Raw genomic sequence first — 25,333 nt, 5'->3', positions numbered from 1 at the left:
CTGCAGGAGCGGAGGTTGGGGGGGGTCTGGGAAGCTTGAAGAACAAGATGCGTTAAGAGAAGCAACAACATAACGCAGTTATGGCTTTACCTGGGTAATAACATCCTTCCAATGTTTGCTCACTCACTCTCTCGTGATGGCGTGGCCTCGTCATCCACAGACGGGGTGTGTGGGGGGAGGGGTGTGTGGGGGGAGGGGTGGGGGGTGCAAGATACCTGAGCCACACCTGAAGAGGCCACACCTGAGTCTGACCGCAGAGAGAGAGAGAGGAGGAACACACAAACACCACTGCGGGCAGACTCAAGTGGGATTATCGCTCGCGTTCCCTCGCCTTTGTCTCGCGCAAGGGGACACGCGGACACACGTTGAGACACGGTCACACGTTGAGACAGTCACACGGAGACACGGTCAGACACACACACACACACAGACGGACACACACACAGAGACACGGTTTCACACACACACAGACGGACACACACACAGAGACACGGTCTCACACACAGAGACACGTAGACGCACACACACACAGAGACGAACGCGAGGCTTCCTGCGCAACGCCACCTCGTCCGTGAGACTCCACCATGGCTGCTGCTGCTGGTGGTGTTGGTGGTGTTCGTGGTAGTTCTCGAGGATGGAGCTACGGCACCGTCATCATGTGCGCCTCCGTCTGGGTGGCGGTGGTGTTCGCGTCCTGCGCGGCAGATGCGGTGCAGGTGGGTGGTGGTTAGTGGTGGTGGTGGTGGTTAGTGGTGGTGGTGGTGGTTGTGGTTGTGATGAGCATAGTGTGATGGTGGTGGTGATGGTGGTGGTGTGGTAGTGATGATGATGGTAGTGATAATAATGTGGTGATTATGACAGTGTACGCATGTTGAACTATAGTAGATGATGATTATCGTGGTGATGTGGTGGTGGTCGTGATGATGATGGTGGTAGTGATGATGGTAATGAGCATAGGGTGGTGGTGGTGGTGGTGATGGTGGTGATGATGATGGTAGTGATAATAATGTGGTAATTATGACAGTGTACGCATGCTGAACTATAGTAGATGATGATGATCGTGGGGATGTGGTGGTGGTCGTGATGATGATGGTGGTAGTGATGATGGTAATGAGCATAGGGTGGTGGTGGTGATACTGGTAGTGATGATGATGGTAATGATAATGATAATGTGGTGGTTATGACAGTGTACGCATGTTGAACTATAGTAGATGATGATGATCGTGGTGATGTGGTGGTGGTAGTGATGATGATGATGGTGGTGGTAGTGATGATGATGGTAGTGAAGATGGTAATGAGCATAGGGTGGTGGTGGTGTGATGCTGGTAGTGATGATCATGATGGTAATTCTAATAATTTGGTGGTTATTATATTGCATGGATGTTGAACTATAGTAGATGATGATCGTGGTGATGTGTTGGTCGTGTTGATGATGGTGGTAGTGATGATGATGATGGTGGTAGTGATGATGATGATGGTGGTAGTGATGATGATGATGGTGGTAGTGATGATGGTGGTAGTGATGATGATGGTGGTAGTGATGTTAATGGTGGTAATGATAATGTGGTGGCTATGATAGTGTATGTATGTTGAACTATAGTAGATGATGATCGTGGTGATGTGGTGGTGGTGGTGATGATGATGGTGGTAGTGATGATGATGATGGTGGTAATGATGATGGTGGTAGTGATGATGATGGTGGTAGTGATGTTAATGGTGGTAATGATAATAATGTGGTGGCTATGATAGTGTATGTATGTTGAACTATAGTAGATGATGATGATGGTGTAGTTGGTGGTGATGATGATGGTGGATGTAGTGATATTGTGGCGATGACGAGGCTTACAGTAGATGATGATGATGACCGTGGCGATGTTGACTGCTCTAAGCGTGGTGATGATTTTGGCCAGGGCCCTATCACTCAACAGGTCACGGGAGTATAGGAACCGTGCCTCGGGCCTACGAATGAATGCATCACCCGACATTCGGTCTTTCTGTCGCAACGTTGAATGCGTTATCGATGATAACGAACGGCACACATTTTTAAAGCTTCGTCATCCGATATGATGATCATTGTAACCAAAAAGATGGATTTTCTTGTTGTTATTTTCGTTAATTGGCTCTCAATACATCTCGAAATGAAATCCGCTTTGTGCGCGGCACAGAGCAATGGTGACAAGGGGCAGTGGAGGTGACATGGGGCAGTGGAGGTGACATGGGGCAGTGGAGGTGACATGGGGCAGTGGAGGTGACATGGGGCAGTGGAGGTGACATGGGGCAGTGGAGGTGACATGGGGCAGTGGAGGTGACGTGGGGCAGTGGTGGTGACATGGGGCAGTGGAGGTGACGTGGGGCAGTGGAGGTGACAAGGGGCAGTGGAGGTGACAAGGGGCAGTGGAGGTGACGTGGGGCAGTGGAGGTGACGTGGGGCAGTGGTGGTGACATGGGGCAGTGGAGGTGACATGGGGCAGTGGAGGTGACATGGGGCAGTGGAGGTGACGTGGGGCAGTGGAGGTGACGTGGGGCAGTGGTGGTGACATGGGGCAGTGGAGGTGACATGGGGCAGTGGAGGTGACATGGGGCAGTGGTGGTGACATGGGGCAGTGGTGGTGACGTGGGGCAGTGGAGGTGACATGGGGCAGTGGAGGTGACATGGGGCAGTGGAGGTGACGTGGGGCAGTGGAGGTCACGTGGGGCAGCAGTGGTGACTTGGGGCAGTCTTAATAACGGCAAAAAAAACAATAGGGCGACGTTTCGGGCAACGGTCCTTCTTGATAGCACATGCGTAGTTCCCCCTCCGGCTCCTATCTACGCGCCGTTATTAAGACTGCCCCAAGTCACCTTATTTGTTTTCTTTTGTAAGGGCCAAAGATAAAGAGTCCCCCTAATCCCCCATATAGCCTTAGTAAACTTGTGGGGCAAGTGCTGTGAGCGAGCAGCACCTGTGGTGCTGGTGGCCAGCACCACCCTCGGCCGACTTTGTCTCCCCAGTAGCGATGTCTTTTTTTTTACACCGCATTAAGTTACTCATTCGAGGCTGAGTCGACCTAGGGGAGGCCCAGGACCGGTTCAGATAATCGCCACCGGTGTTGGCCGTGAGCGGGAATCGAACTCGGATCGCCGGGTTCAAAGCGCGGCGCGATAACCGCTACACCACCGCTCCCCACACACAGACACAGACAAACACACAGACAACACAGACAAACACACAGACAACACACACACACACAGACACACACACAGACAAACACACAGACAGACACACACACATAGACACACACACACAGAGAGACACACACAGACACAACAACAACCGCCATTCGCCACTAAGTGGCGGTGACGTCACCACGACGCTTGAGGCCACGTGAAGTGTCGAATGCCCGCTGGCAGGAGGTCACGGGGCAGACCCAGCAGGTGCCACGGGTCGACTGACCGAGATGACCGAGATGACTGGCTGATGCACCACCTGTGCCCCCTACTGTGCCAACTTGCTGTGCTTTAGCCACCCGGCGCTCCTCCGCCCTCCGTTGTTGTTGGAGGGCGACTGCCTCCAACTGCCCAGTAGCGTCCTTCACGAGCCTCCTCCACAGAGGCCGATCTTGACACCGCTGGTACCAGTAATCGGCAAGTCCACTCAGCTCCACGTCCTCCTGTACCACATCACTCCATCTCTTCTCACACAGACACACATACACACACTCAATGCTATTGAAGAACGCGTGCATATTCAAGCGCAGTGCTAGCTGCTATCTGGTCGACCCCACTTGCCATGACGCAGCCCATGAATAATGGAACGCCCCTCGCTTGCGTGCGTGCGTGATGTGTGTGTCGGCTTGTCCATGCGTGTGTCCCTAATGCCCCGCGATCTTGCGCCAGCCAAGCCGTGGTTACGTCAGCCTTTGTCCGTGTGTGTTATCAGTTTCTCGTTATGCAATCGAAGCAATTACCTGATTTTGCAAATGAAGCGGTAATGCGTGTTGGACTTCTTTCGCACCGTACGTAGCCAACCGTGCGAATCGGAGGTGCGTGGGGAGAGAGAGACAACAATCTAAACATCAAAAGGATTTCTGATGAAATTCGTTTTCAATCTCGATTCAAAAGTGGCGGTGCTCCCAGTGGCTTGCGAATATCGGGAGGGAAGAGCGTTCCAGACGGCCGCGCGAGCGATGCGGAGACCGTCTTTGTTCGACGGTCAGCCAAAGGCTTTAGCCACCCAGCACCCATATTCTTGGTTCTTTCGGTAAAGTCACGTAGGTATGAAATAAAATGAATCGTGACGTTTCGATTGCAACACAATCAATCATCATCAGGTGGGAAAACTACAGCAATATTTTTTTTTGCTGAAGTGGGAGAGAGATGCCGTGGTAAGAGGTTATATCGGTAAGAAAGGGGGACGGGGGGCAAGGGGGGAGAGAGAGGGGGGGGGGCGCTACGTGGACGCTGATGATGATTGCTTGTGTTGCAATCGAAACGTCATTTATTTTATTTTATACCTACGTGACGTTACCGAAAGAACCAGAGTATGGATTCCTGCAGTCACGAAAGCTTCAAATCTAAACAGTGGTAATAGTTGAGAGTGGAGTAGCTCCCAGTGCCTTCCGTATATCGGGAGGGAAGAGCGTTCCAGACGGCCGCGCGAGCGATACGGTGACCGTGTTTGTTCGACGGTCAGCCAACATCTTTAGCCACCCAGCACCCATATTATTGGTTCTTTCGGTAAAGTCACGTAGAAAGGAAATAATAAAATAATAAAAATAAAACAATACAATTCTCACGACGTTTCGATTGCAACACAAGCACTCATCATCAGGTGTGAGAATTAAAAATGTTTTTATTATTATTTTATTATTTCCCTTCTACGTGACTTTACCGAAAGAACCACGAATATGAATCCCTGCAGTCACGAAAGCTTTAAATCGAAATCCACCCCGGCATCTATTCGTCGTCTTTGTGAGCCTCTTCATTCCGTTGGCTTCGTCGTTTGTCGGGCTCATCAGCGTCGCGTGCACATGCGGTGGCCTCCACTGCATTGGTTGAAACCGGTAAACGCCTCGGCGGTTGATTTGCCCCAACGCCTCCGGTGGGTTTGCCGCACAGACATGTCCAAACCGGTGTCTCTGTCACTTCAAAATCGGCGACCACAGCCCCAGTCATGAATCACATGTCACGCAGAGACACTCACACAGTCACACAGTCACACAGTCACTCAGACACACAGTCACACAGTCACACAGTCACACAGCCACACAGACACACAGCCACTCAGTCACTCAGTCACTCAGTCACTCAGTCACACAGTCACACAGCCACACAGACACACAGCCACTCAGTCACTCAGTCACACAGTAACACAGTCACTCAGTCACACAGTCACACAGTCTCACAGTCACACAGCCACACAGTCACTCAGTCACTCAGTCACACCCTCGCACACAGTCACGCAGACACACAGTCTCACAGTCACACAGCCACACAGTTACTCAGTCACACAGTCACACAGCCACACAGACACACAGACACTCAGTCACTCAGTCACTCAGTCACTCACACAGTCACACAGTCACACAGTCACTCAGTCACTCAGTCACACAGTCACACAGACACTCAGTCACACAGTCCTCAGTCACTCAGTCACACAGTCACACAGACACATAGACACTCAGTCACTCAGTCACTCACACAGTCACACAGTCACACAGTCACTCAGTCACTCAGTCACACAGTCACACAGACACACAGACACACAGTCACTCAGTCACACAGTCACACAGTAACACAATCACTCAGTCACACAGTCACACAGTCACTCAGTCACACAGTCACTCAGTCACTCAGTCACACAGTCACACAGACACACAGTCACACAGTAACACAGTCACTCAGTCACACAGACACACAGTCACACAGTCACACAGTCACACAGTCACACCGTCACACATGCACACAGACACACAGACACAGAGTCACACAGCCACACAGCCACTCAGTCACACAGACACACAGTCACTCAGTCACACAGTCACTCAGTCACACAGTCACTCAGTCACACAGACACACAGACACTCAGTCACACAGTCACTCAGTCACTCAGTCACACAGTCACTCAGTCACACAGTCACACAGTCACACAGTCACTCAGTCACACCGTCACACACGCACACAGACACACAGTCACACAGTCACACAGACACAGAGTCACACAGCCACACAGCCACTCAGTCACACAGACACAAAGTCACTCAGTCACACAGTCACTCAGTCACTCAGTCACACAGTCACTCAGTCACACAGACACACAGACACTCAGTCACACAGTCACTCAGTCACACAGTCACACAGTCACTCAGTCACACCGTCACACACGCACACAGACACACAGTCACACAGTCACACAGACACACAGTCACACAGCCACACAGCCACTCAGTCACACAGACACACAGTCACTCAGTCACACAGTCACTCAGTCACACAGTCACTCAGTCACACAGTCACACAGTCACTCAGTCACTCAGTCACACCGTCACACACGCACACAGACACACAGTCACACAGTCACACAGTCACACAGACACACAGTCACACAGCCACACAGCCACTCAGTCACACAGACACACAGTCACTCAGTCACTCAGTCACTCAGTCACTCACTCACACATTCACACAGCCACACAGAGCCCCAGCAACGTGTCAGTGCGTGGCTTTCAATTGACCTATGGGGGGGTTGGAGGATGAGAAGTCCGCTGCTTGACATTGAAACTGAACGCTGTTCAGCAGGCGGGACTGAACTAAACTGAACACCTCCACTTCATGTGAAACGTAACGTTAGCGGTGCTTGCCAGGCGAAAAACCTGAACCCAACACTGTTCCATTTTGTTTATTTTGGTGTCATAGTTCTGCTCCACACTGTACTTGCCATACGCCCTGTGCCCCAGAAATGCACTGCAGTCAGAAAATGAGTAATGTAAAAAAAAAACTTTAAAAAAAACACGCTTTTTAGAAATGTACTAGTAATGGCAGAACTCCACGACTCCAGCAAGTGGCCCCGAAGCTTGCCATAACGTAAGGGACCGTGGCCAATTACAGCCAACGTCAGTTGACCGTGGACAATTAGACCCAAGCCGAAACATAACATATAAAAAATAATGTTTAAAAATATAAATTTTAATTTTTTTATACTACAATATAGTATTGTCATCAGTATGACATACGTATACCAAGTTTACAGTCTATACCACATTGGGAAGTGGGTTAAAATTGAGTTACAAGATTTGAGGATACGACAACAACAACAACAGACAAGAGTGAGTTAATAGAAAGCGTGTAATAAAAACAAGAGAGTTGCCGATTGGGGGGGGGTGGTTGGGGGGGGCTTGCGGGATTATGGGGGTGGGGGCTGGGGGGGGGCTGCATTGGCCCCTAGGCATGTGGCTCCTTTATTTGACCTCTCTAGAACACACCTTCCCACAATACACAGATTCGTACAGCTCCACATAGATCCATACAAATACATAGAGACACAAAGAGATTTACTGTAATTTAGACAAGCCACTGTAGTGTGATTGTGGCCATGCAACGCAAGCTATGTATCGCACTCGTTGCACACAAAGTGCTTGTCACAGGTGGACCAACAGTACCTCATATTCTGAGGTTTGTTCGGTAAAGTCACGTAGGTAAAAAAATTAAAATTAATAAAAGTAAAATAAAAATAAAATAAAGATCACGATGTTTCGAAGACGGAAGCTTGTGTTGCTTCCGAAACGTCGTGATTTTTATTTTATTTTTATTTTACTATTATTAATTTAAAAATTTTACCCACGTGACTTTACCGAAAAAACCTAAGAATATGAATCCTTGCAGTCACGAAAGCTTCAAATCTAGAATCAACAGTACCTCGTCGACCTCGTCACGGAGGATAAACCATCGTCGCGCGAACTCCTCTCGCCCTCGAAGCGGCGGCTTCTGGCTGGCCGTAGAACAAAGGCGGCGGTCACCGCATCGCGTGGCCGTCTGGAACGCTCTCCCTTCCGATATTGGGAAGCCACTGGTGCTGTTGCACTTTTTAAATCATCATCCAGATTGAGAACGTAATTTCTTTCGAACTGCTTTTCGCGTCGAGTTTGTTGCTGCCCTTCTCCCCGCACCTCCGATCAGCACGGTTGGCTTTGTACGGCGCGAATGAGGTTCAACAATCAAAAAGCTGTTCTAAATAAGTTTCAATGTAGATGATTTAGATCTAAAAGTGCGCAGCTCCAGTGACTAATATCGTGTGTAAACGTCGCCACTGGGGAGACAAAGGCGGCCGGGCGTGACGCTAGCCAGCCACCCCCTCGTGTGCCGTGCCTGCCTTCATAGGTTCTCGCTAATAGCACTTGTCCCCAACAGTCTGTTAGGGCTACACGGGGGATCTTTGTCTTTGTACATTGAACGTCTTTCACAACCTACGTAGCCAACCGTGCTAATCGTAGATGCTAATCTTTTAATGAACACCTTACAAAGGATGGGCAGCACTGCATACGAGAGGGCGGGTGGGTTGATGGGTGGGCTGCCACCACGCCGGACTGCGTTTCTTTTTAGGCCGAGTCGACCTGTGGGAGGTCCAGATCCTCCTGTACGCGAATTCGGTCTCAACTGCTGTCGGTCGTGATCGGGGGTCGGGGGTCGTGGGCGGAATCGAACTCGGGTCCACCGCTGGGGGTTCCTAGCTCAGTTCATCGCGCCGGCCACTCGCGCCACCGCTCCCCGTAAGGTGCCGAGACCTCACGCCACGACATCGCGATGTTGTGTGTGGCGCGCCGTGAGTGGCTGTGCATGTTTCGGCTGGCTCGGGCCTGCAAAGGGTGGTGGTGGGGTGGGCCGTGATTTTGAATAAAATGTAATTTGGGAGCGCTGTTTCATCAAACGACGTCTATTGCGTCCGCCTGCCAATTGCGCTGCGGGCGGTCGCGTACGGAGTCGATCGTTCCAACGGTCGTGGCGTTCCCTTCGAGCGCATGGCACGGGGCCACCCGCCAGCCTGTGCCAGCCGGCACCACCCGCCAGCCTGTGCCAGCCGGTGCCGCGGTGACGTCGCGTATCCGACCGCCGCGCGTGTATATCCCGCGCCCCCCCCCCCCCCACCGATTTTGGATGAAGGAGCTGCAGCAACTCAAAACGGTCACATCCGCAGCCGGCAACGGGAGTCGTTCCATCACCCGGGAGAGAGCCTCGTGACCCTCCTACTACGCAGGAGGGTCCTGCTAATTGGAGAGTTCCTGTTTGGCCTATTGCGCTTGAAACGATCCGTTGAAACGTGAGTCGGCGCCCTGAAATTAGTCTAAAACAGCTGCAAAAGTCTAGGCCAGAATAAAATGTTTTTTTTTTTTGACCAGTGATATATGGACGTTGGTGCGATGCACTGCGCCTGCTCCCGTAGTCGTCGCTCTGCATCTCCGTCAGCAGCCGCACGGAAGAAGATGAAGACGAAGACGAAGAAGACACCTGAGCCATTAGCTCAAAGGGGAACGGAGGAGAGAATTCCAGGCCAGATGGTCCTACCCCCCCCCCCCTACACAACATCTGAAATAAGTCAGCCGGACGGAGTTTTGGCTAGACGGGGACCGATGATGAGGGCTGGAGGAGAGATTCAAGTTCGCTCTTTATCCGGCCCCCCCCCCCCCCACGTTTCTCTTTTGAGTTTCGTCGCGTTCTGGCTACATCCCCTTCCTTCCCTCGTCCACCCCCTCGACTTAAATGCTGACACCCTAACCCCCCCCCCCCCCGGTGGTGTTTGGGGCAGTGGGGCCTGTTGCTCCTTGTCTCTCTACCCCCCCCCCCCTGCTTTCCATAACCGGTTCAGCTCATGTTGACGGCGCTCGCGCGACCTGGCACGGCGGTGTAACGGGCCCCGCGGATTGCCTCGATAATAATTAAGTGGCATAGCTCTTCCCAATTTCGTAAGGAAGAGGGTTCCAGACGGCCGCAAGACGCGTAGCAGTGGTAAAACGGTGGTGATAGTTGACAGTTTGAAGGCTTTGCCACGGAATGGAAATCCAAAGGCTTCTGCATGTACTAGTGGCGAATTGGCACGTTCTGTTTACGTGACAACCCTTACTAGTTGGCTGTGTCGGGTGGTGGTGGGTTTAAAACGACACATTTATATATTTACGCAATCTAACCCCAAAAAAACCCTCTTATGGACACCTCATTAGTCACGCAAGCCGTGCCAGTGAAAGTTTGGGTGAGAACGATGCGCCAAGTTTGATTCGTGGTCTCGCTGCGCACGAGGAGACCATTGTGAAACGTCACGTTGCGAGTGTTGTCACACGGATCGGTGATTTGTTCGTCGAGGTTTAGGGCCAGCTGACCAGGGATTGGACACAAATAGGACAAAGGTAACCCCGCGTGGCTTTCGACAGACCGTTGGGGCAAGCGCTTCAGCAACGCCGCAACGTCTAATATCGTCATTGTCGTCGTTTTCTCTCCCAACAGGCGGATTCCCTCAAAAGAGTGAAGAGGGTTTGGCAGGCGCCGACTCCACAGGCCAAAGAGAACGCCCCGAAACCCTACCCCATCTACGTGACCACGGTGAGGCCACGCCGACGCCAGACGGACCTGGCTTCGATGCGAGGCTTGGCGCAGGGACCCCGTTCCCCGTTCTCGGATTGTATGATGTGGGCGCGTTGAGCTTCTTTTGCGCCGTGCGCAGCCAGCCGTGCTGTGCGAAAGGAGCAGAGGTCGCAACCGGGTACCCGATACCCGTACCCTACCCGATACCCAGCTACCCGTACCCAATCGGGTACGGGTACCCGTTTGCGACCCTGGTGCGGCCGGGTACGGGTACGGGTAGACCGTGAGTCACTGGTGAGTAACCGTTTGTCACTCATTTCCCAACGTCTTGTCTCTTCTCACAATTCAAGTTGCTAGAATCAACCCACCCGCGCCTGCAACATGGCTTCATCCCAGAGGTCACAATTGGGTACCCGATACCCGTACCCTACCCATACTCGGCCGGGAAGGGTACGGGTACGGCCGGGTACGGGTACCCGTTTGCGACCCTGATGCGGCCGGGTACGGGTACGGGTAAGGAATCAAAACCCGTTTGCGACCTCTGGGAAGGAGTTAATCGTACGTACGAAGGTACGTGCATGAAGCAGAAAAGCCAGAAATCGTGCCGAAACAGGGCCGCGCTGAGCTGTTGTGGGGGGGGGGGGCACCGTGACAGCGATTGACACCGCGATGGAGAGAGAAATCAGCTGGGCCCAAGGGACATTTACAAACTATCAGAATAATCTTGGGCAGACACATTTTTTTTATTTCACCAGTTGAGGCCCACATGTTGATGGCTTTGGCCCAATGCCAGTGACATTTGAGTGGGGGTTTCATGTCCGCTGTCAGCTACTGGAGGAGAGCGGAGAACCCATTGGAGTGAGTGAGAGAGGGAGAGAAAGCACACAAACTCTACAGAGAGAGAGAGAGGCGCCCGTAATCAAGGTGTTTTACTTTCTGGGTTGCATCGCGTGAATATAAATGCGTCGTTAAACCCACCACCCACCCGACACGGCCAATCAGTAAGGTTTGCCACGTAAACAAAATGCGCAAATTGGTTACCAGTTCAGCACTAACCGGCGCAGTTGTGGGTTTACTGTCGGTGTGCTGAAGTTTACGTGACAAACCTGACTAATTGGGCCGCGCCGGGCTGGTGGCGGGTTTAACGACTCATTAAAATTAACGCGATCGCACGCAAGAAACAAAAGCCCTCTTTTTACGAATAACATCGGTCGCGAAAGCCTCTCTGCTTCTGCTACGCGTGACACTGAGACGATTGAACGCAGGCCAGCTTCCAGCTGCGTACGGCACGAGCCACGTCTCGCACACTTGGAGACTTTAACACGGCTCAGGCGAGAAGCGGCGGGAGGGGGGGGCTAAGCTGTCAAATAATAGGGGACGGAGGGGGCTCATCCCCTAACAGCCCCCCACCACGACAGAAGCCTTGCAGGGTGGGGGGGGGGGCCGCAGCTGCTGTGATGCTAACCGCGCATGTTCATTTTGCGTGTTCATCACGTGTCTTCAACCGCGCGTGTTCATCTTCATGTACCCCCCCCCCACCCTCCCCCAGTACGTCTCGGACAAGCTCCAGTTCTATCCGCTCACCTACCGGCTGGAGGGCCCAGGGGCCAGCCAGGACCCCAGAGGTCTTTTCACCATCGACAACGACGGCAAAGTCTGGGTCACCTCCGTCCTTGACCGCGAGAAGCAGTCTCGCTACGCGGTGAGTCTCGCTACGCGGTGGTGAGTCTCGCTGGGAAGTGGTGAGTTTCGCCGGGAGGCGGTGAGTCTCGCCGGGAGGCGGTGAGTCTCGCTAGGCGGTGACAGGGAACCTGTTGGGCGAGCCGCGTGCTTGCGTCTCCCACCTGCAGTGGAGGAATTCTCAGAGCGGTCACCATGGCAATTGGGTTGGTTATTATTGGGTGCTGTGGTTACAAAAACGTTTCTCTCGGTGAGCAATTGGCATTTGGCCGGCGACCGTTCGGCCTCGGGCCACTCGCAGCTCCTCCGCGGAGACGTCGAGAGGAAGCGGAGCGATGGGGGGGGGGTAGTTAACCCCCCAGCCCCCCCCCCCCACAATACGGCACACGAGGGGGTGGGTGGCCGGCACCACGCCCGGCCGCGTTTGTATCCCCAGTGGCGATGTTTACTGCACACCGTGCCAGGTTACTCGTTTGAGGCTGAGTCGACCTAGGCGAAGCCCAAGACCGGTTCAGATAATCGCCACCGGTGTTGGCCGTGAGCGGGAATCGAACTCGGGCCGCTGGGTTCGCAGCGCCACCGCTCCATACACGTTCGCTCACACTTTGCAGAACAGGGGTAGAAACCGCACGCCAACTCGCAACTTAACAAAAGGCATCGTCAGGGTCTGGGATTGAACCCATGGACTTCCTGCGCACCGGGTGTGGGAGAGATCACGTCTCCTCGCCACCGATGCGAGGTGTTAGGGGGTAGGGGTGGACCCCCCGCTGCCCCCCGTTCCGGGAGCAACTTCGTCAACTGCGCTTCAATAACCGAAGCAACTCCCGGTGCGTGGAGCGAAACGTCGGACAATTTTGCCGTTCGGATGGCCGTTGAAACCCTTACAGCCCCTACACGGTAGTGGTGGTGGTGATGGTGGCCACACTCTGCACGTAGGCGTGGCTGATGTGAGCTACTGCGTAGGCAGCAGCAAAGGTTGGTGGATCACGCACAGATGGGTTGTGAAACTCCCTTCCCTTGGGTGGGTGTCGAGGACTATCCCTACCCCTGGCTCTGCCAGGTAGCAGGCGGTGGTGGTACAGCAGCAGAGTGTGTGGACTCATAGCCATCTGTTGATTCCATCTGTACGGGGTTGGGAGAGGGGGATATAGCGTTGCCCCCTCTCGCAAGGCGTGGAGGTTTTCTCTGCGGGGTGCTCCGGTTTCGTCCTCCGCACGTGAATAATAAACGCGACTCGTCGTCGTCGTCGTCGTTAATTGGACGCTCAAATGATCTTACGGACAAACGCCAAAATGTGGCAGCGGCAGGGGTTGGACCCTCTTCAAAATAAGTAATATTAAAATGTACTAGAAATGGAAGAACTCCACGACTCCAGGAAGTGGCCCCGAAGCTTGCCATAACATAAGGGACCGTGGCCAATTACAGCCAACGTCAGTTGACCGTGGACAATTCGAGCCAAGCCGAAACATGACATATAAAAAAGAATGTTTAAAAATATACATTTTTATTTTTTATGATAGAATATAGTATTGTCGTCAGTATGACATACTTATACGAAGTTTGCAGTCGATACCACATTGGGAAGTGGGTTAAAATTGAGTAACAAGATTTGAGGATACGACAACAAAGACAACAACAACAGACAGAGCGAGTTTAATATAAAGCGTTAAGTAAAAATAGTCCTGCGACTCGGCAGGGTGGCCCTCCCGCATAGATAGCGAAGCGACTGTTGGAACACCACGTCAATACACGACAACAGCAGCAGCAGCAGCACGATTGTGACACATTGCCCACAATCGGTGATATTTGATTCTTTATTTCGGCTTGGGGAAAACCGGTCGAGCCCGAGGAACCACGCCCCGGCTCACACCCCCCCCCCCACCACCCCCCCACCACCCCCCACCATCCCCCACCCCGCCGCTCCGAGGCCCCAGGGTCACCGCCCCGCATCGGCCCCCGCCCCCCACCACGGCCGGGCGGATTGTAAACGCCGAGGCTGCTGCGGTGTCGGCTGTCAGAGACGGTGGTGGTGGTGGTGGCGGAGATGGTGGTGGTGGCGGCGGTGGAGGTGGTGGTGGAGTGGAGGAGGTGGCAGTGTGGTGGTGGAGTGGTGGTGGTGGTGGATGTGGTGGTGGTGGAGGAGGTGGCAGTGTGGTGGTGGAGTGGTGGTGGAGGTGGTGGTGGTGGTGGTGGAGGCGGTGGTGGTGGAGATGGTGGTGGTGGAGGTGGTGGTGGTAGAGGTGGTGGTGGAGGTGGTGGTGGGGGTGGTGGTGGTGGTGCTGGTGGTGGTGGTGGCGGTGGAGGTCGTGGAGGTGGTGGAGGTGGTGGAGGTGGTGGAGGTGGTGGAGGTGTTAGCGGTGGTGGCGGAGGTGGTGGTGGCGGTGGAGGTGGTGGTGGTAGTGGTAGTGTGGTGGTGGTGGAGGTGGTGGAGATGGTAGTGGTGGTGGTTGCTACGCTGCGCCACGAACCCGGCAGAGACCCGAGTTCGATCCCCGCTCACGGCCAACACCAGCGCCAGTGACGATTATCTGAACCGGTTCCTGGGCCTCCCCTAGGTCGACTCAACCTCGAATGAGTAGCTGGCGCGGTGTAAACAACATCACCACTGGGGAGACAAAGGCGGCCGGGCGTGGTGCTGGCCACCCCCCCCCCCCTCGTTGTGCCGATCCGGCCTTCATAGGCGCTACTCGCGAGCAGCACTTGCCCCATCAGTCTGTCGAGGCTATACGGGGGATCTTTGCCTTTGATGGCAGTGGTCGTGACGCTTAAAGTTGACAGAGGTGGGGGGGGGGGCTGAGAAGCGACACGCACGGCCCTAGCGCTGGAGTTGAGACTCCAGGCTGTGTGGGTGTGAGTGTGGGGGCGTGAGTGGGTGTTGGTGTGTGTGGGTTGGGGTGTGGGTGTATGTGGGTGTGTGTGTGGGTGTGGGTGGGTTGGTTTGGGTGTGAGTGTGGGGGTGTGGATGGGTGTGGGTGGTTGTGGGTGGGTGTGGGTGGGTGTGGGGTGTGGGTGGGTGTGGGTGGGTGTGGGGTATGGGTGGGTGTGGGTGGGTGTGGGGGTGTTGGTGGGTGTGGGGGTGTTGGTGGGTGTGGGAGTGTGGGTGGGTTGGTGAGTGTGTGTGGGTGGGGTGTGGGTGGGTTGGTGGGTGTGTGTGTGTGTGGGTGTGTGTGGGTGGGTGGGTGGGTTGGTGAGTGTGTGTGGGTGAGTGTGTGTGAGTGGGGGTGTGGGTGGGTTGGTGGGTGTGTGTGTGTGTGGGTGGGTTGGTGTGTGTGGGTGAGTGGGTGGGGGTGTGGGGGCGTGGGGGTGTGTGTGTGTGTGTCTGGGTGGGTGTGTGTGTGGGTGGATGTGGGTGTGTGTGGGTGAGTGTGGGTGAGTGTGTGGGTGAGTGTGGGTGAGTGTGTGGGTGTGTGGGTGTGGGGGTGTGGGTGGGTGTGGGATGTGGGTGGGTGTGGGTGGGTGTGGGGGTGTTTGTGGGTGTGGGGGTGTAGGTGTGTGTGAGTGTGTGTGTGTGTATGTGGGTGAGTGTGTGGGTGAGTGTGTGGGTGGGTGTGGGGGTGTGGGCGAGTGTGGGTGTGGTTGTGTGTGTGGGTGTGTGGGTTGGTGGGTGTGTGTGGGTGTGTGTGTGTGGGTGAGTGTGTGTGGGTTGGTGGTTGTGTGTGGGTTGGTGGTTGTGTGTGGGTGGGTGAGTGTGGGTGAGTGGTTGTGTGTGGATGAGTGTGTGAGTGGGTGTGGGTGAGTGTGTGGGTGTGTGTGTGGGTGTGTGAGTGTGTGGGTGTGACACTGCCTCCCCACCCTCTTTGAGTGAAGGCTGCAACTGATTAAATCCACGGTTTCCAACCGTCTACGGAGAGCCACCGCCCATTCATCATCAACCCACACCTCTGCCACCCCAACACGCGTGCTCCGTGTTTTGCGCCACTCACGGGGGTCACCACTGGGGCAGATTACCGCCACAGTTCCGTGGTGTGGGGCGCCGCGATGCCTAGGAGATGTTAACTCCCTCGCCTTGTATGCAGGAGGTTCATGGGTTCGATCCCGACCCTGACGATGACGATACCTGCTGTATATTTGGAGTTTGCGGTGTCTCTCATCATCATCATCATGGTGGCTAGGAGATGTTAACTACCTCGCCTGGTATGCAGGAGGTCGTGGGTTCGATCCCGACCCCGACGCCTGCTGTATATTTGGAGTTTGCGGTGTCTCTAATCATCATCACATTGGCTAGGAGATGTTAACTACCTCGCCTGGTATGCAGGAGGTCGTGGGTTCGATCCCGACCCTGACGCCTGCTGCATATTTGGAGTTTGCGGTGTCTCTAATCATCATCACATTGGCTATGAGATGTTAACTACCTCACCTGGTATGCAGGAGGTCGTGGGTTCGATCCCGACCCCGACGCCTGCTGCATATTTGGAGTTTGCGGTGTCTCTAATCATCATCACATTGGCTAGGAGATGTTAACTACCTCGCCTGGTATGCAGGAGGTCGTGGGTTCGATCCCGACCCTGACGCCTGCTGCATATTTGGAGTTTGCGGTGTCTCTAATCATCATCACATTGGCTATGAGATGTTAACTACCTCACCTGGTATGCAGGAGGTCGTGGGTTCGATCCCGACCCCGACGCCTGCTGCATATTTGGAGTTTGCGGTGTCTCTAATCATCATCACATTGGCTAGGAAATGTTAACTCCCTCGCCTGGTATGCAGGAGGTTCATGGGTTAGATCCTGACGCCTGTACGCATGTACTGCATGTTGAACTTCTTTCGCACCGTACGTAGCCAACCGTGCTAATCGGACGTGCGGGGGAAGAGCTGCAAGCTATATGGAGTTTGCGTGTCTCTCTCCCCGTGGTCGCGTGGATTTTTTTCCGCGTCCTGCTGTTTTTCCCTCCCCATTTAGAAGTGTGCTTTGAGAGTTTGTGGCTGTTGTACATTTCCACGTGATAAGTCACTTGAGCTTTTAATTTGTGGCAAGTTTGCTTCTGAAAAATTAACCCGTAAAAACAAAATTTTTCACTATAAATCCTTTATATGCATGGCGGCTAGAGTCCTCTCGTCCTCTGGCTTGAGATGGCTGCTACCTATGGGTCAGATGATTGCCTGCCACCATTAAGCAATCGGTAATTAAATATAATTACATTTTTCCTAAAAAGTGTAACATTTTTCACGAAAATTAATTGTCACGCACAACGAGTCTGTGTGCAAAATGTCAGCTCGATTGGATCACGGGAAGTGGGTTAAAAAACGACCGAAAGATTTGCACGGTCGTAAGCGCGCAAGCAAGCGAACTTAATATAAAGGATTTAAAAAGAAAAGGCCATATAGCTCAGTGCGCTTTGCCTTGGAAAATACAAAGTTTTAGTTTAATAGTTTTAACGAATTGGCTCGTCGTGTAGAAATTTACAGCTGCCAGTTATTCGATTGGCATCTCACCCACAGCAGCAGCAGCATCGCCCCTCTCTACTGTGAAAACGGGACAGGACCCTCCTGTAAAAGAGTCTTGAGATTCGGGGAGGCTTTCCTGGCTAAACGAGTAAAATCACGAGAATAATACTGTAGCAGTAGCAGTAATAATAAACTATAAACTCTTTTTATTTTACGAGGAAAAGCTCACTGAGCGACACGTCTCTTTTTCAGAAGCGACCTGGCCACAAATGATAGCTCGACGAAGTGGCTTATCACGTGGAAATGTACAGCAGCCAAACACTCTAAACGCGCGACGTTGATTCTAAATGTGAAAGCAAAAACCGGAGGACCCGGAGAAAAATCCACGCGATCAACACAGGGAGAGAGACACTACAAACTCCAAATATACAGCAGGCGTCAGGGTCGGGATTGAACACACAAACCCAAGACCTGCTGTATACCAGGCGAGGTAGTTAACATCTCGCCACCGTAGCGAGATGTAAGTTGAATTTCTTTTGCAGCGTGCGTAGCCGACCGTGGAGACATTAAACACCGCTACCTCACCCCTTATCATCCCCAACCCCCCCCCTGCCCCCTTCCCATCGTCCACCCCGGCGACCCTCCGGGACCCCCCCCCCCCCTTCCCCCTCAGATGACGGTGCACGCGATGGATCGCTCCATGACCGATGTGGAAGAACCGGCTAACCTGGTGGTGGACGTTGAGGACGAGAACGACTGCCCCCCCATCTTCGTCCTGTCGTCCTTGAGCGGCACCGTCGACGAAATGAGCCCCGCGGGTGAGGCCTCGAATGCAGGGGGGGGGGGGTTGGGGGGGGGGTCACGGGCAGATGTCGGGGGGGGGGGGGGGATTACGTGATTATGTAACTGGTTCGGCGATCACGTGGATGTTTTGTAGGTCACGTGACAGGTTCAGGGGTCACGTGTAGGGATCGTAGGTCACGTGACTGGTTCGGGATTCACATGTAGGGATCGTAGGTCACGTGACTCGTTCGGGGGTCATTGTCATATACATGATGATGATGGTGACGATTATATGATGATGGTGATATGATGATGATATTCATGACGATAGCGATGCTGATGGTGGCAATGTTGCTCTTCACGATGAGACGTGCATGATGATTTATGGATGTTGAGCGTCTATCGCGCCGCACATAGCCAACCGTGCTAATCGGAGGCGCGGGTGATGATGGTGATGCCGATGTCTAATGATGATATTCTCGTTGATGATGGTGACGACGGCGGCGGCGGTGCAGGCACATTCGTGATGCGTCTGAACGCGACGGACGCGGACGACCCCAACACACTGAACGCGATGGTTGTGTACTCCATCGAGTCCCAACCGCCGGGAAACCCATTCCTCGTGAACGCCCAAACGGGGGTGGTCACCACTCAGTTGGCCAACCTGGACCGAGAGGTGAGAGGCTCCGCCGCCGCCGTCGTCGTCGTCGTCATCGTAGTAGTCTTCATCGTCATGATCATCATCTTCGCAATCGTCATCATCGTCGTCATGGTCATCATCATTATCTCATGGTCATCATCGTAGTCATCATCATCATCATCACCACCATCGTCATCATCATCGTCGCCATCGTCATGAGCTAGGAGAGAAAGGTTGCCTTTCTGGAAGACGCGTGAAGACATCACGCCTGTCAACCCAGACGGTTCACCCCGTATTCTTGTACAGGGAAATTGAGTTTTTCAGGTCCATACGGCGTACAGCCGTTTCAATACGGGCACAAAAAGGAATAACGCCTGTTTGTGTTTCTCCCTTGTGAGGGGACTTTGTAGGATGAACGTTGAGATTTATAAGAGGCACGGGGTGACCAATACGGTCGGCTATGAAGTCATCACAACTATCAACGCTCTATCGCTCATCGGATTCCTCCTGTACGAACACAAACTCTTGATTGGGAATCGTTCACACGCGTGCAGGCCCAGCGAGTAGACCAGGGGTGGGGAATGTCCGGTCCGCGGGCCGTATAAGGCCCGCAACATCATTTAGTGTGGCCCTGCCAAGGCAACCGCAGGCGGGACTCGAAATTCAATAAATCTAGGAGCAAACCTGGAAAAGCAGTTGCGAGTAGCAGCAACATCATCAATACCAGCTAACATCATCACACGCCTCGCCAAAGAGAAGCAGTTCCAGCCATCGCATTAGGGGTTGAGTTAATTAAATGTTTGACCAAAGTTAACAGGCAAATTTTTAAGTTGATGATTTTGTATGGCCCGCGAATGATGTTGCAAATATCCAAATGGCCCTTGGCAGAAAAAAGCTTCCCCACCCCTGGAGTAGACGCACACCACCACCACCACCACCCGCCCCGCCATCAACTGCCCTAGACAAACACCGCATGGTTTGATGGCCCACGCTGTGGTGCGACTTGCCGCCCGCAGCTGCAAGAGACGGTGACCTTCGTGGTGAAGGCCAGAGACTTGCAGGGAGCGCCGCTCTGCCTCTCCGCCACGGCCACGGCCACCGTCCGCCTCAACGACATCAACGACAACTGGCCCGTCTTCGATGCCACCATGGTGAGTGGGTTTGGGGGGGTGGGGTGGGGGGGCTGGGGTGGGTGGGATAAGGCACTATGTTAATTCTTTTAACATAAGAAAAGCTGCATAGCTCATTTGGGGCCTTACCTTCGCTGCTGTATCTCTTTACTATTAAAATTCCTTTTTACTGCTAACCACACTTCCTCCCTTTGTTGCTGCTAATCCTACATAATGCACGGGCATAATATGACTTTGAGACCCCCCCCACCTCCTACGCATTCCACAAGTAGTGACTAATCCCGTATCTGCATTTTCCATAAATATGCTAAATTCATCTGTTGATATGCAAATTCCTTTGTCAAGGCGCCCTTCCCCCTCTTACCCAGCTTAAATATACACTGCCAAGCTTGGTGGTGTTCATTCAGACGCTGTCTTTCCGACAGACCTGTTCATCACCTGAGGACGGCTGCTTGCGTTGTGGCCGAAACGTCGTGAGAATTGTATTTTATAATTTTGTATTTTTATTATTTTATTTCCCTTCTACGTGACTTTACCGAAAGAACCAAGAAGAAAAAAATAAACACTTTATAGTTTTTTAGGTATCGTGCCGTGAGAAACGGCGTCGCGGCTGCCCCCGCTCGTCCGCCACCTTTAGGGTTGGGCGTGAAGGCCGGAGGCTCGTCCTCATTGGTCACGTTGATCTCCACGGTGGCCGTGCGCTCCGTCTCCGAGGAGGGCCCCACGAACGGCACCTCGTTGGCCACGGCGACGAGCAGCGTGGAGCGCTCCTTCACCTTGAAGTCCAGCGACTGGCGGGGGGGGGCCGCACGTGTTTAATTCGTTTTCGACTTCCTGAGACGTTATTCCCACTTCCCGCATCGTCATTGAGATTTCCCGCATTGTCTTTCCCGCATTGTCTTTCCCGCATTGTCTTCCCCACTTCCTGCAAACCTCTAACCCCCCCCCCCCTCCCCCCCGTTGGCCATCACCAGGTTGTAGGGAAGGTGATGGAGAACAAGCGAGACGTGACGGTGGCCGGGCTCTCCGTGAAGGACCGGGACCAGTCGGGTTCGCCCAACTGGCGCGCCGTCTACCGCATCGTGGCCGGCGACGAGCATGCCCAGTTCGCCGTGCGCTCTGTGCCGGACACCAACGGCGGAGCCGTCACGGTGGTCAAGGTGCGTAGCCCCCCCCCCCCCCCCCCAGCGACGATGATTACTTAATAATACGCTTCCAGGCTGCGCTGAGTCTATTAAGTAATACACAACACATATTGCAATTCCTTAGTCACATGCTAAGTGGCTGATTACTGATTTCCTCCGCCTCTGATCTCGAATCCTGATGGGGTGCTCAACGAAGTGGGAATGTATAGCAGCAGAGAAATACTCTTGAACGCGAGATGACGTTGATTCTTAATTGTGGAGGGGAATAAAGCACCGCCGGAGGATCTAGAGAAAAATACATGAGACGCAAACTCACAAATATACAAGTGTAATGCGGGCGAAAGCGACCTTCCGGATGTGACGTCACAAGGAGGCGGAGCCAGGTGACGTGGGTGAAAGGTTCGGGGCTTTAAGCGGGTAAACCGGAAGAGGAAGGCAGTCGGGGTGTGAGCGGAAAAGAGTGAGGCCACGGGGGCGAGTGTGGAGAGGCCACGGGGGCGAGTGTGGAGAGGCCACGGGGGCGAGTGTGGAGAGGCCACGGGGGCGAGTGTGGAGAGGCCACGGGGGCGAGTGTGGAGAGGCCACGGGGGCGAGTGTGGAGAGGCCACGGGGGCGAGTGTGGAGAGGCCACGGGGGCGAGTGTGGAGAGGGGCGGCGCCGACGGCCATCGGGAGCCAACCCCGAAGATAAGAGGAAGCTGCGGAGTGGTGTGCAGCTGGGGAGGAGACAGCCAGGAGGGCTGCGTGTTAGAGGCAGCGGTGTGGCTGCCAGGAGGAGCTGCGGAGAGAGAGAGAGAGAGCAAGAAGCTGCGAGAGCTGCGGAGGGAGAAGAGCAGCAGCGAGTACAGCCGTTGGGGGGGCTGTGTGAGAGAAACAGCAGCGGAGCTGCTGTTGTGGATCGGGCCGACATTGGAGTCAGCACCGTGGAGAAGCTACCGAGTCAAGACAGCCGTGTGGGTGTACAGCACGAACCGAATAATAAAGGACACTGGGACAGACATCGTGGTCCAGAGTCGTATATTACACAAGCAAGCGTCAAGGTCGGGATTGAACCCACGACATCCTGTATAATAGGCGAGATAGTTAACATCTCCTAGCCACCGTGATGATGATGATGAGAGAGACACCGCACACTCCAAATAAACAGCAGCAGGCGTCAGGGTCAGGATTAAACCCACGACATCCTGTATAAAAGGCGAGATGGTTAACATCTCCTAGCCACCGTGATGATGATGATGATGAGAGAGACACCGCAAACTCCAAATATACAGCAGCAGGCGTCAGGGTCGGGATTGAACTCACGACATTCTGTATACTAGGCGAGAAAGTTTACATCTCCTAGCCACCGTGATGATGATGATGAGAGAGACACCGCAAACTCCAAATATACAGCAGGCATCAGGGTCAGGATCGAACCCATGAGCTCCTGTATACCGGGCGAGGCAGTTAACATCTCCTAGCCACCGCCGCGTCTCTTGAGTTTCTTGTGAGGTTGAATAAAATCAACTTGAAACATAAACTCGCTCACTCGACTGTTTACACACGAATCCACCATCTCACTCACCATGTCACTCGCCCACGCACTCATTCACTCCCCCGCTCACCTGCTCACCCGCTCATGCACTCACTCTCAAAAACGGGACTCTGTCCTGGTCTCTTAAGTTCTCACTTTGTTGAACAAAATAAACTTGAGTCTTATACTCAGTCACCGTTTCACCCAATCATTTGCCCACTCACCCTCCATCTCACTCATCCACTCATTCACCCACTCAATAATGCACTCACTCACCCACCTAGCTCCTCAAAGACAAAAATCCCCAACGCATCCAGACCGTTGGGGCAGGGGGCTGCTAGCTGGTAGCACCTTTGAAGGTTCATACGGCGCAACCGACGAGTGGGTGGGCGGTCGGCACCCATGCCTGGCGGCCTTTGTCTCCCCAGTGCCGATGTTCACAAACGACTGCACCGGCCACTCACAGCAGTCCTTGCATCCACGTTGAGCAGCGATTAGATGCGGGGCGACAGTTCAGGTTTGAGACTACGCGAAGCATCTTCTGGACAGCATCCGGTGGAAGTGACAGTGACAGGAAGTGGGAGTGACGATGCAGGAAGTGAGAATGACGACACAGGAAGTGAGGATGACGACACAGGAAGTGAGGATGACGATGCAGGAAGTGAGGATGACGACACAGGAAGTGGGAGTGACGATGAGGGAAATCGGAACGAATTAAACTCGTGCTGCCCCCCCCCCCGCCAGCCGCTGGACTTCGAGGTGAAGGAACGCTACACACTGGTCATCGCCGTGGCCAACGAGGTGCCGTTCGTGGGGCCCTCCTCGGAGACGGAGCGCACGGCCACCGTGGAGATCAGCGTGACCAACGAGGACGAGCCTCCGGCCTTCACCCCCAACCCCAAGGTTCAAGTTCATTTATTTTAAGTTCATTTATTAGGTATAGCCGTTTCTCACGGCGAACTATGAAGTGTTTATTTTTTATCTTATCAGGTAAGGCCCCAACTGAGCCGAATTGCTTTTTTTCAGACGCGACACTGGCCACCACAACTGATAGATCAACGAAGTGGCTTGTGATCTTGTGGAAATGTACGGCAGCCAAATAAACGCGCCATGTCGGTTCTAAACGTGGAGGGGAAAAGAAAACGGGAGGATCCGGAGAATGATCCGCGCGATCACGGGGAGAGAGACACGAAAAACAGCGGGCATCACGGTCGGGATCGAACCCACGACCTCCTGCATACCAGGCGAGGAAGTTGACACATCGCCATCTGTGGCGCCCCAACATTTGAAACCCAAACCATGACCTCGGGCCTTTCAGGAAATCTACATCGAGGAGCAGAACGCGCCGGGAAAGCAGCTGGACAAGCTTGTGGCGCGCGACCCGGACTTGGCCCAGCAGGGGCTGCCCCTCAGGTAACTAAACAGCTGCGTACGTAAACACGTGACTCTTGCAGCAAGTGCTGTTAGCAAGCAGCAGCACCTATGAAGGCCGGTACAGTGCACGAGGGGGAGACAAAAGCGGCCGGGCGTGGTAAGTCGGTACACACAGAGGTTGCCCCGCGATAGGTCAAACCGCGAGCGGTAAGCCGCGCGGTATTCAAGCGTCTCCCGCTACGGACGGACGTAGATCTTTCTTTCGCGCCGTACGTAGCTGACCGCGCTGATCGGAGGTGCCGTCGCACGCAGGTACCAGATCGCGAGCGACCCGGCGCACTGGGTGAGCGTGGAGCCAGCGACGGGCGTCCTCACCGCCACGGCGAGCATGGACCGCGAGTCGCCCTTCGTCAAGAATGGCACCTACACCGTGACCGTGCTCGCCATCCAGGACGGTGCGGTGCCCGGCGTTGTCTCTGTCTCTCGCTGTGTGTCTCTGTCTTTCACCGTGTGTCTCTGTCTCTCACCGTGTGTCGCTGTGTCTCTCGCTGTGTGTCTCTGTCTCTCGCCGTGTGTCTCACTGTGTCAACTCGCTGTGTCTCTGTCTCTCACTGTGTGTCTCTGTCTCTTGCTGTGTCTCTGTCTCTCATTGTGTGTCTCTGTCTCTCGCCGTGTGTCTCACTGTGTGTCTCACTGTGTCAACTCGCTGTGTCTCTGTCTCTCGCCGTGTGTCTCGCTGTGTGTCTCTGTCTCTCGCTGTGTCTCTGTCTCTCACCGTGTGTCTCGCTGTGTCTCTGTCTCTCACCGTGTGTCTCGCTGTGCGTCTCTGTGTCTCACTGTGTGTTTCTGTCTCTCGCCGTGTGTCTCTGTCTCTCACCGTGTGTCTCTGTCTCTCACCGTGTGTCTCTGTCTCTCACCGTGTCTCGCTGTGTCTCTCGCTGTGTGTCTCTGTCTCTCACCGTGTGTCTCTCGCTGTGTCTCTGTCTCTCGCTGTGTGTCTCTGTCTCTCATTGTGTCTCTCACTGTGTCAACTCGCTGCGTCTCTCGCTGTGTATCCCGCAGGGCACTCACCGCTTTGCCACCGCTACCTGCTGTATTCCTCGCACGCACGCGCACACACATCCGGATCTCAACAT

General features: G+C 53.9%; 1 protein-coding gene across 1 annotated transcript in view; it reads left to right on the top strand.

The window, feature by feature from the left end:
* The first annotated feature begins 217 nt into the window (after positions 1-217).
* LOC144736795 (cadherin-2-like) overlaps positions 218-25,333 on the top strand; it is a 32,730-nt gene continuing 7,614 nt past the window's right edge. The window contains exons 1-10 of the mRNA XM_078619434.1: positions 218-716; positions 10,471-10,566; positions 12,098-12,250; positions 18,287-18,431; positions 18,912-19,072; positions 20,053-20,187; positions 21,141-21,326; positions 23,568-23,726; positions 24,142-24,236; positions 24,510-24,652. Of these exons, the coding sequence (XP_078475560.1) occupies positions 585-716; positions 10,471-10,566; positions 12,098-12,250; positions 18,287-18,431; positions 18,912-19,072; positions 20,053-20,187; positions 21,141-21,326; positions 23,568-23,726; positions 24,142-24,236; positions 24,510-24,652 (1,405 nt within the window). The 5' untranslated portion in view covers positions 218-584. The remainder of the gene's footprint in view (positions 717-10,470; positions 10,567-12,097; positions 12,251-18,286; positions 18,432-18,911; positions 19,073-20,052; positions 20,188-21,140; positions 21,327-23,567; positions 23,727-24,141; positions 24,237-24,509; positions 24,653-25,333) is intronic.

The sequence above is a fragment of the Lampetra planeri genome, chromosome 63 (genome assembly GCF_965212315.1).
Source record: "Lampetra planeri chromosome 63, kcLamPlan1.2.h2, whole genome shotgun sequence".
Classification (NCBI taxonomy): Eukaryota; Metazoa; Chordata; class Hyperoartia; order Petromyzontiformes; family Petromyzontidae; genus Lampetra; species Lampetra planeri.
The sequence above is the reverse complement of the archived record's forward strand: the minus strand, read 5'-3'. Positions and strand labels throughout refer to the sequence as shown.